Genomic DNA, 12,019 nt, shown 5'->3' with positions numbered 1-12,019 from the left:
AAGTGCTGTTGCTTTAGCTGCAAGGCTCTGGTTTTCTGTGGAGTTGGAAATGCCTGTGAGTTCTTCACAACTCATCAATCTTCTTTTATACCCCTGGCAATGGTCACCAATCACCTCAATGTCCCAGTCTCAAACTTGCTTGAATCCTCTATTTGGATCCATATCCCATCACTCCAGGATGTTCATGCATCCACCAGGTTCATGGATATTTCCTGAGGTCCATCCAGGACTGGGCGGTGTAAGAGAGGAGCAGAGCAGGGAAACCTCATGGGCCATGCCTGAGCACAGCCACCCCAGCAGCAGCCATTCCCCATCTCCTAGGCACAGCCATGCCCACAGCAGGCAAATGTCACTGCCATATATGATTAGCCCAAGAGAGGCCTTTCTTCCTTCCTTCCATATTCCCAGGAAAGTCTTGATCCTATTCCTCCTCCACCTGCAGACAACAACTGCTTTCCATTCCTGGGCTCAGCCATGGCTGTAAGGGTTCACTAAACCATCAGCCATCTCATTGCTTCTCCCTGACATGCCCTGTCCCTCTCCCACACCTACACATGGCCAATCTCTGCTGCTCAGGGCCTCCCGCTCTTCAGAAGAGGCCTTGAGCTCTTTGGTTCTTCCTGGTGCTTATTATAAACTTCCTCGCTCTCCCCAGAGTTCATGGTGAGCTCTCTTGTCCATAACAGCCCCTTTATGACCATGGCTTACTAAATGGGTGTCTTTTTATGATCATTTGTGCAGAAAGAGTAGTCACAGGAAAACACTGAATATGTCAAAACTGATAGTGAGTGCAGTGCCGTAAAACCTGATGAGTTACCCCCATTGCTGTGTCTCTCCTGGAAGGAGTCTGTCCCAAGAAGGGCATCCAGCTTCTGCCACTCTCTGCAGAGGCACATGAGCAGTGTCGGTGCACCTGGGGAGGAACAGGGTGATTTTTGCCAGACCACCCTTCATAGGAACCACTTAGATATGTACTTCCGGATGGGGTATTGTACCTTATGCTGCAAATACCTATTGGATTGGCACTGCCAGAGGGGCTACCACAGATGCAGAGTATCATTTTACAGATATTTAAATATAAGCATGCTAAACTTTTTTTTTCTTTAAAAACTGACATTGCTAGACAAATTACACAAACACTTGATTGATTATTGGTGGGTTTTAACATGATTATCCACAGAAGGCCCACCAGCTTTTCATCTCAGGAAATGGGATGCCAGAGCTGAAGGGAAGGATGGCTTGGGCTCTGTCCTGTGATCTGGGAAACTGAAACATGCTCCCATCTCCCCAACACCCTGCCCTCCTCAGTGAGGGGTGTGAGACATTCTGCCAGCGAGATCTGAACTCACAGTCATGACAGGTATTTTGTGTCTAACTGCAGCCAATGGTGTCCTGTCAGCTCAGGATTTGGGCTTCCATTGCTGGAGGTCTTTAAAAGAGGTGGAGATGTGGGGCTTTGGGATATGGTTTAGTGGTGGACTTGACAGTGTTTGATTTATGGTTGGAATCCATGTTCTTAAGGGTCTTTCCCAGCCTAAATGATTTTATGATTCTTTGATTGTATGATTATCTGATTCTCTGATTCTATGATTTGGGTTGAAACCATTTCCATTCCATCGCCTCCAGCTTCCCTCAGAGGCTGCTGTTGTGTGGCACAACTGTCCTGGCTCCCCAGGCAGGTTGGGCACTGGCTCGGTGCCTGCATTGGAAGTTTTCCCCTTCCTGGGGTAAAAGACTGTTGAGGAGAGACAGTTGTACAGACTTGGGTCACAGAGGTTTGAAGCAATCCTTTTCCAAAATCTGAGCAGGCTGAGCTTTGGTACAAAGGCACAAAGGAAGTCAGAATGCTTATGTGGTGTGCACTGACACAACACTGTTACCTGCATTTCCAGTCTCTCAAGTCCCAACTGTGCAGCAGAGTCTGGAGTTCTGAGCTCCCTTCATCTGCCCTGTGTGGCACATGTAAAATGAAACTACCCCAGTCAAAAAGTTGGTTTTGATTCTCTTCACAGCCTGAAGCACCACATGGGTCATGAGACAAGCCAGGATACCCAACGAGGACTCACATGCTCTGCACTTACAGTTTAGATGTTCACTGTAATCTCAGCAGACAAGAAATGCTGATTCCTGGGTGCAAGAAGCTGGTCAAGTGCCTTGTCACCATTTCTGTAATAATGGATTTGATGTCTGGTTGATGTGCAGAGTCTATACATGGATGCTGACACCTGTTGAACAACCTGCTCTGAAAGGATTAGCAAGGTGGGCTGTTCTTTCTGGAAGGGCATTGAGACAGCACAAAAGAAGATCTTGGGTCAGGACAAATGGAAAGGGATTCAAAACTTGTGGTCAGTGCTATTTGAGGGGACTTGTAAAGCAGCCCTGCACCTCATGTAAATTATTTCTGTGGTCAGGGCTTTTTGGGGGTACTTGTAAAGCAGCCCTGCACCTCATGTAAATTATTTCTGTGGTCAGAGAGAACCTGAGAGCTTTGTCTAAATGGAAAACATGAAGGGGATGGAATGACAGCATCATTCAGGCTCAAAGGGACATCAGGAGGTGTCTTGACCAACCTCATGCTCAAAGCACGGTCGGACCAGATTACTCAGGGCTTTATCCAAACACATATATGGGCACTTTCTGGGGTAGAGTGGATGCGCACCCCTGGGAAACAGCTTCCAGGGCTTGACTGTCCTCAGGATTGGAAAGTTTCTCCCTTTCTGTAGCACCTTTCCAAGCCCAACCATCCAGATTGTTTTTACACATCTACTTGCATAGCAATGCAGACCATAATATCCTACCTTGGACACAAGAGTAGTGTGGGGGATGATGCTGAATGCCCTGCTGACTTCCAGGTAACAGACCGCCACTGCTCTCCCCACGTCCAGCAACCCTGTCCTTTCCTCACAGAAAGCAAAGAGGATGGACAGACACAACCTGCCCTGGGTAAACCCCGTCACCTTCTCTTTCAGACACCCAGAAATGGGGTCCCAGTGAACATGCTCTGGGGCACAGCCCTTAGTTCCCCTGCTCACCCATTGGCCATTTTTGAAAAGTGCACACACTGTGTGAGAGCTGCCAGTGGTCAGGGAGTCCCCCCAGTCTCCATGAGCTTTCAAAGATGGTGGAGAGGAGAGTGTCCTCACTGTGACATGGTCCTGCTGTCTCAGCTCCTGGGATGCTGCCCCTCCTGTCCCATAGACTGGAAAGGATTGTGTTAGCTCCAGCGACCCCTGACTTGATCCCCATCCACTGCTGGTTGTTCTGCCTCCAGTGACAGAGGCCTGGGAGACCTTGCTGGTGAAAATGGAGGACAAGAGACACAGAGAATATCACTTCTTTCCATTATTAAATCAATGAGTGGCCACAAGGTGTCTTTGTTTCTCCTTTCCTGAACTAGGAACAGCTCATTATGAGGCCCTTGAATTGCCTTACAGGTCTAGACAGAGTTTTGCTCTGGACTGTTGCTGTGCTTGGAGACTGCTGTGCTTGAAGACCAGATGAACTAACTTCTGCCACCCTGCCTTGGCAGTTTATTCCATCCGTGTCACAGCTCTGTCTGTAACACTGACAGCTCCAGCTCCCCCAGTCAGGTCCCTGGCTGAGGACATTGCCTCACATCTGGGCTGAACCACCCCAGCTGTGGCACCAGGAAACCTCTGAGTCGCCCCATGGAAACCTGGTACCAAGTGTCCAAGATCCCATGCGTGCAAATGCTTTGCTTCAGAGCACAGACATGAGATGGTCAAAGATTGCTGAATTTCTCTCTAGACCTAGGAGTATAAAACCAGAATAAAATGCCTAAATTCCTTCAAATGAAGATTTCCCCCTTCCAGCTTGGAGAAATTAGATCCTTTGCTGTAACCTTCCTGGTGTCCTGTCTAATGATGGGACACGAAAAGATGATTGTCACACCAGTTTATTTTTTAACACAAAGAACACAATGCTGGCAAGAAGTGTCTGTGCAGAGGAGAGAGAATCAACATCACTGATTACTTGAGGTTGTTTCAACGGATGTGTCCCTGGAGCCCCAGGGACAGCTGGAGGGAGCCCAGAGGGGACAGAGGAAGGGACATCATGGGCTGCTCCTGTGCTGCTGAGCTGGGCTGGGCTCCTGGGACAGAGGGAGCTCATGGCAAGCGGCAGCGCTGCAGAGAGACAGCTCTGCCCAGGAGCAGCTCCTCTGCAAAGCGCAGCAGGGCTGAGGGCTCGGCCTGGGGATCTCAGGGAGATGAGCAAGGCAGAGAGAGATGAAAGGTGGTCAGGATGGGGAGGATGACTGAGAGCTCACTGGAGGAGAAATCTTTGCAGCCCTTGCCATGGTAAGTCTCTGGGTGCAGGGCAATGCAACTGCAGCTCCTGGAGGCATCTCCTCAAGTTAGCACAGGCACAGCTTGAGGGATCTGTGAGAAGGAGGCTCTTGTCAGGCAATGTTGAACAGCTGTGAAGCAGGGTGAGCACCCAGGGGTGCCCAGGGCTGTCCTGCAGAGCAGGGTCCCTGCACCCCAGGGCTGTGCCGGGGCAGGGACTCTGCCGCCTGCCAGGGTCAGCGCTCAGCCTGCCCGGGGAGATCCCCACGGTGCTGTGGGGAGAAGCTGTGGGGGGAAGGAGCGACCCCTATCAGGGCAGGAAAGGTGCTTCTGCTGTGGAGTGGATGCTGTGTGGGTCAGGGCTGGACGCAGATCCAGATCACCCCCAGGATTTTTCCGAGGGGATGCCTCAAAGAGAAGATCAATGCAAGGATTACCAGACAGATAGGGAGCTTTCCTGAGCCTTTCTTTTCAGTTTCCTATCCGAAGCGGTGAGGGGTACAGGAAAAGAGAGAAGGAAAATGAGCCCTCCTGCATAAAAAAGCAACTGAGACTCCTGAACTGCAACTTTAAGTGATCGGTATGTCTGCCAGAAGCCTCATAACATCCCTTCAGCCGCTGCTCTGCCTGTGCACAGCACCAGCATCACATCTGCTGAACCCGACAGCCTTAGTCTGACCTGTCCTGTTGTCCAACCTGCAAACAGGAAGATGCCCCCAGGCAGTGCCCTGTGAACAGGCAGGATCTGTAGGGCCAGGGTGAGGGCACAGAGGGTGGGATGGGGTCTGTGAGCACTGACAGGGAAGAGACATGGACAGGGAAACACCTCCCAGGAGGAGAATCTCCAGGCAGCAAGGATATGATCAGAAATGAGAGGAAACTAAACCTGGAATTGGTATGGGAGGAAGAACACAGAAAACTCCGTATGATCCCCGCAGTGCAGATCCCTCCTGTGAGCAGCCCCCTCGCCTCCTCTCCCACCCAGCAAAGCCTCTGCCCTCAGGGCCGGGGGCTCCAAGGCATGAAGCAGCTCCTGTGCAGCCAGAGCTGCAGTTCCCTCTGCAGAGCACAGGGGCTGAGAGCAGCTGCCCGGCAATGCTGGTGTGTGGGAGGTGGCTGCACAGCTGGGGAAGGGTGACGCTGTCTGAGTGCCCGGCTGCCTCTGCCCTGGCCTCTCTCACACCCACCCTCACCGCAGTTTCCTTCTTGCTCCACTGCTCTGGGTCACTGTTGGTGTGATCTGGTTCTTGCTGTCAGGCTCTCTGGGGATGGGAGTTTCAGCTGCAGAGTCACAGCCTGATCTTGTGGGTCCTTTCCTGCAGCTGTGTCCATGGGAACACGTGTCCCAGCTTTGCTCTGCCCTGTGGGGCTGTGGGCAACGCAGTGTGTGGGGCTGGGGAATGAGCTGAGTCTCCCTGAATCAAATGGCATCATTAGGACACTTGGATATCTCCTGGGGGTTACCATAGATGCTCTGAACTATCCTTCAGGATGCAAAGTGGTCCTACAGCATCTGTGTGGTATCTGAAGGCTCCAAGGAGAAGCTGTGACAGACAAAATGCTGTTTGGTTTGTGAAATGAGCCGTGTGTATCCTGAGCTAAATAGGCTGAGACCTTAGGAAAGGGTGAGACGTGTCATGGTCTGAGGTGGATCCCTCTGCTCTCAGCAATGCCTGGTGGCTTTTCAGGGTAACATGAAAGCAGTGTGATCAGCCTCCATCTCAGAAAGGTGCCAGCCCAGGGCAGCTGGAGCAAGACAGAGGGACAGAGCAGCTGCCCTCACTCTGCACTGACCCACAGGCATCCTCTGGTCTCGCAGGACTCGCTCTGTTCTCCCTGAGTGCAGCAGAAATGCTGAGGGTTTCTGACACCCAAGAACACTTCCCAGAGTGGGAGGGGAGAAGGAGCTGTAGAAACGCCAAACCTCTCAAACTCAAGTTTCTCAGCCCTGCGGGTACAGATGCTGACAGTCCCTTCTGCAGCAGGAGCGGTTCCATCTGACAAAGCTGAACCCCAGGACTGGCCCCTGCCCCACCCCATCACACAGGCTCAGGCTGACTCCTCAAGAGCCCCTGGGCAGAGACCCTGCTCTTCATTGCACACTCATCAAGCACCGACGAGGGCTCCAGCCAGGACGTTCTCCTGGAAATTGAAAAGAGTCTCTTTGTGGGAGGGTCTGTGGGAAATGACTTTGGTTTTCCCAGACAAGTCTCATCTAAACCGTCACTGTCTTTTCCTCCTTGCGCAGGTCCTCATGCCCACAGGCAGCAAATGTCCAACAGCAGCTCCATCACCCAGTTCCTCCTCCTGGCGTTCACAGACACACAGGAGCTGCAGCTCTTGCACTTCTGGCTCTTCCTGGGCATCTACCTGGCTGCCCTCCTGGGCAACGGCCTCATCATCACCACCATAGCCTGTGACCAGCACCTCCACACCCCCATGTACTTCTTCCTGCTCAACCTCTCCCTCCTTGACCTGGGCTCCATCTCCATCACTGTCCCCAAATCCATGGCCAGCTCTCTGTGGGATACCAGGGTCATTTCCTATGTGGGTTGTGCTGCCCAGGTCTTCTTTTTAGCTTTCTTGTTTGGTGCAGAGTATTCTCTTCTCACCATCATGTCCTACGACCGCTACGTTGCCATCTGCAAACCCCTGCACTACGGGACCCTCCTGGGCAGCAGAGCTTGTGTCCACATGGCAGCAGCTGCCTGGGCCACTGGGTTTCTCAATGCTCTGCTGCACACGGCCAATACATTTTCACTGCCACTGTGCAAGGGCAATGCCCTGGAGCAGTTCTTCTGTGAAATCCCTCAGATCCTCAAGCTCTCCTGCTCACACTCCTACCTCAGGGAAATTTGGCTTTTTGCTTTCCTTGGTTTTCTGGTTTTGGGATGTTTTATTTTCATCATGCTGTCCTATGTGCAGATCTTGAGGGCCGTACTGAGGATCCCCTCTGAGCAGGGACGGCACAAAGCCTTTTCCACGTGCCTCCCTCACCTGGCTGTGGTCTCCCTGTTTGTCAGCACTGGTACGTTTGCCTACCTGAAGCCCCCCTCCATCTCCTCCCCCATCCTGGACCTGGTGGTGTCTGTTCTGTACTCGGTGGTGCCTCCAGCAGTGAACCCCCTCATCTACAGTATGAGGAACCAGGAGCTCAAGGGTGCCCTGAGGAAAATATTTCAACACTCACTACTTTAGGTTACTAAGGTTCACACTATTTCACTAGGGCTGCAAGAGAAATAGCCAGGACTAACTTTCCTTCTTATGTGTCTATATTTTTCCATAGTGCTTTTGCTGGGTTTTGTTTCTTGGTTCATGTCTGTAATAATATAATTCTTGGCCTCCTGCGTGTCTTTTCTTGAACCAAAGACCTCATCTACATATGTATATGCGCTCCTTAGTTTTTGATAAACTCAATAAATGAAGCAGCAGAAAACAATTTATCTCAGGTCCCATCTCTTCACAATCCTCTGGAGCTGGGGGAGCAGCCCCAGGATGCAGGAGGGTCCAGGAGGCAAATGCTGCCCCATGGAGGAGCAGCCCTGGTGGCCTTGGGGCTGCCCATGGGCAACTCAGTGGTCGTTCCCTCTCTGACACCTGCGAATTCAGGCTGCTGCTTCGCTGGATCCATGGCCAAGGGCAACAGCAGGATGCAGCAGGACACATCCCTTGTTGTCTGTTGACAGTGGAGATGGTGAATGGTCACGGAGATATGCACCGTCCCAGTGCATGATGGAGCAGAGGACAATCCTCCAGGAGAGGAATCTGGAGCTGCCCGAGAGCCCAAGAGATACACACGGACCGCGTGTGCCTGAGGTGGGCAGTGACAGGACCCCACAGAGTGAGACATGGCCCAAGGTGGAGTCATCAAAGGGAAAGCACTAAATGCAGGTATCTGCAGGGAAACAAAGATGGACACAGACAGTCTGATACAGACCAGCTCCAACAGGCAACAGCACCCTCACAGCCACCACACCAACAGCAGCACTTACACAACCATGAGCAACACATCTGACCCTGTCCTGTTGCCCCTCTCAGACTGATCTGGTGTGTTGCACGAGTGGTCCGTGCATCCTGGGCAGAACTTATCCACTGTCTCACACGCTCCTGTGTTCCCCCAGCTGTGGACCTGGGCTTTGTGTTTGCCCAGACTCAGAGATATTACCCATTTGGCCATTCCAACCCTGGGTGTCTTCACATCCTGGTGTCCTCCTCCTCCTTGCTACCCTCACTTAGAATTGACCAAAACCACACGCAACAGTGAACCCACTCACACAGCAAATAGCCAGGAGGGGACTTTACGAAATGTCGTAGTTTAACCCTGGTCATCCGCTCAGCACCACACAGTCGGTCGCTCACTCCCCCACAGCAGGATCGGGAGAAGGATAAGAAAAGTAAAAGAAAACTCGTGGATTGAGATAAAGAGGAGGAAAGTGATAAGAGGAGGAAAATGAGGGATCAGCAGCCAGCGGTAGCCAAAAGAGAGAGTTTAATAGGTAAACCAAAAGCTGTGTGTGCAATCAAAGAAAAATGAGGAATTCACCCGCTGCTTTGCGTTCGCAGGTGGGTGTTCAGCCATCTCCAGAAAATCAGGGCTCCATCACACAGAGCAGTTACTTGGGAAGACAAACGCCATCACTCTGAGTGTTCTCCCCTCCCTTCTCCTCCCAGATTTTATTGCTGAGCATGACTACATATGGTATGGAAGACCCCTTTGGTCAGTTGGGGTCAGCTGTCCCAGCTGCGTCTCCTCTCAATTTCTTGGACACCCCCTGCCTCCTCTCACTTCTCAGCGTGAGAAGCTTAAAAGACCTTGATACTGTGCAAGCACTGCTCAGCAATGACTGAAATATTGGGCTGTGATCAACACTGTTTCCATCACAGATTTAACACACAGCCCCGTACAAGTGACTATGAAGATAAGTAACTCTACCCCAACTGAAACCAGCCTAATAAGCAGGACAGACCATGGTGATGAGGCAGGGGGTTTGGCCAGACCAGCACTGACCAGCCACCTCCCCACGGGCAGCTGGTCCCTCGAATCCCTCTCCTCCCCACTCTTCCACAGGCTGCTTCTTCCACAGTCCACCTTGATCCCTCCCTTTCTCTGCCCGAGTCTCTTCCCCAGTTCACAACTACCATCAGTTACTTTTTCCCCAATGGTCTCAGGTTTTCTCCATTTGTACTCAAGTTTGATAGTTTGGATGCCATTGTCCAGGTCCTCTGGGACTTCAGTGGCATCACTGGTGGCTCCCCCAGTTCAGATGGAACTCCGCCTGCAGCTCCCAAGGGCCTCTGGTCTCCTGCAGGTTCTGTGCTCATGGCTGGACAGTGACTGCAATCCTGAGAAATTTCAAATCTTATGAGAACCTTTAAATCAACTTAAATGATTGAGTACATTCAGTAAAATATCTGAGCTTTTCCCTTGATTTCTAACTGAGAATTTTTCAGGATGTGTATTAACAGCAGGAGAAGAAATATTGATTTTTCCTTGTCTTTGCATCACCAGTACTCTATCTCTTACTCCGTGTGTTTCATCTCCCTCACATTCCAGTTATTTCCTCCTGGCCTGAAGAAATTCACCATGTCTTTTAATTGTGTTTCTATTTATAATTTCCTATCTATCTCTCAAAAATATTTATTGCATGGTTCTCCCTTCTGGAAGGTGGAACCCATTGGAGCCAGCTTGGACTTGGCATAGAGCTGAGGCCTGTGTTTTATCTTTTTGATGATCTAATCACATTTGAATTTGTGTGTTCAAAACCAAGAAAAACCTTTCTGTGCCTGTTTGCAGCCAGTTCTCTAATGAGAGCAGGTGGAAATTCATGGAAAGTGGCTTTAACAGCCAGTTCCAGTGGAGAAGTCTGATGGAAGGAAAAGTGATGTAAGTCCCAGACGTGCGACGACAGAAATAGTGGTGTTGGGAGGTGAGGAGCAAGGTTGTCCACACAGTGTCAGACCTCAAGGGACTACTTTTCCAATGTGTCCTGACCTCCTTAGGAGACAGTCTGGATCAATATCAATTAGAAAATGCTGGTATCACCTCTTCCATAAATTGAAAAGTCATGAAAAAAATCCTTAAATATGAAAATAAAAATTATTAAATGCTTATAGAAATCTTCAGCTGGACTTCTAAAACCTCTTTACTGTACAAGTCTTGAAGACTTTTCAAAAATCATGGTAGACACACGGATCCTTAGGGCTTCCTCCACTTTTATGAGCCCCATGGTGCATTTGGTGCTGAGTCCATGAACCTCAGATACTGAGAGGAGACTGAAAAAACCTCTCAAGGACGTAAAGTCAGAAGCAAATGCCAAAGTGTCTGGGAGCGTTAATTGGCCCAACTGACGGCAATTACCAACAAACTCTCCTGATGGAGTCGTCAGAGCAGATACTTGGAGGCCACGATGGCAGATAGGCAAAGGTCACGTACAGATGGTTCTGATGCTGAGAAAACCTTTGGTTTGATTTATGAGGCAGAAAGGCCAAGCCCTCAGCCCAGCCCCTGGCAAGGCAGATCCTGTCCCTCCTGCGTGGCTCTTCCTGGGGCAGTGGGATGTGGGTGTGATGCTGAGTGAAGAACAACAGCCTGACACCTCCCTGTGGGGCTGCGATGAGGCCCCTGTGCCATGAGGACGTGTCTCCTCGCAGGTCTGTGGCAGAGACAACTGCCATGGCCAAGTGGACAGAGATCTCTGTTCTGTGGGTGCCTTCCAGCCCTACCAGAGCCCTTGGCCATCTCCACCACCACTGTCCCACACCTGCCCCTCTCTCCCCATGGCTGTAGACACCCATCTCTTCCCCACCTTGCTCTCGCCATGGCATTTCCATACTTCACTGATGTCTTTCCACCCTCCCTGGCTGTTCCATGAAACACAAAGCCATGGGCTGATCGCAGACTCCCTCTGGGTGACCTCTTGCACCACAGTGCAGCCCTCAAGTGACATTTTTATCTCCTCATGCCCTGTCTCCACATTCTAAGCCGCACTTTGCAGCAGATTTTCTCTTTCTTCTGCTCTTTCCCATTATCAAGCAAAGTTCCATGATCTCAGAATCCACCCTTAAAGTCTTTGACCCAGCCCGTCAGCCTGCTCGTGGTCTCTCAGCTGACCAGAAAGAAGTATCCTCACCATGATCTTCCAAGCCACACACCTGCTGTTGGCCTTTCAGCTTGCTGGACAAGACTAAAGGCATGTGCCTGCTGCAGATAAAAGTAAAACGATTGTCACCCTCCAAGCCCATGCACCTGCTGGTGGTCTTTCTCTGACTGCCAGGTGCATCTCCATGCCAGTCCTGCAAGGCGCTACGGCAGCAGAGACCTTGCAAACAACATTCAAGCTACGTGCATGTTGGTGGCTTTTCAATTCCTTAGGCACAGCTTCAAGGACACGCACATAGACCAGTCATGTGCCTGAAGCTGGCCTACCAGGTACTCAGGTGGAAGTGACCTCACAGCCGTGTGCCCCTTGCTGGCCCATGAGTCCCTAAGGCACCATAGACCTGGTCCCAGCAATCCTGCCCATCTCCTCCTTGGGCCTGACAGCTGGTCAGGCACCTGTAACCTCACATCCCTCTTCAGATGCCCCGTGGCTGCTCCAGGATAACCCTGGCTTGCCCCAGGGGGCCAAACTGCTGAAGTTGGGTAGGGAGAGGGGTTGGAGGTGATGGGGGTGAGCATGGCAATGAGAGCTTTGGGGATGAGGTGTTCAGTT

The 12,019-nt window shown here is 51.2% G+C and overlaps 1 protein-coding gene across 1 annotated transcript; it reads left to right on the top strand.

Moving 5' to 3' along the window:
• Window positions 1-6,596: 6,596 nt before the first annotated feature.
• LOC135999400 (olfactory receptor 14J1-like) lies at window positions 6,597-7,505 on the top strand (the record flags this gene model as incomplete). Its single annotated transcript, XM_065652954.1, has 1 exon — window positions 6,597-7,505. A coding segment is annotated over one exon (909 nt), but the record flags the coding sequence as incomplete, so codon positions are not given.
• Window positions 7,506-12,019: the final 4,514 nt, after the last annotated feature.

This window comes from Caloenas nicobarica, chromosome 28, assembly GCF_036013445.1.
Source record: "Caloenas nicobarica isolate bCalNic1 chromosome 28, bCalNic1.hap1, whole genome shotgun sequence".
NCBI lineage: Eukaryota > Metazoa > Chordata > Aves > Columbiformes > Columbidae > Caloenas > Caloenas nicobarica.
The sequence above is the reverse complement of the archived record's forward strand: the minus strand, read 5'-3'. Positions and strand labels throughout refer to the sequence as shown.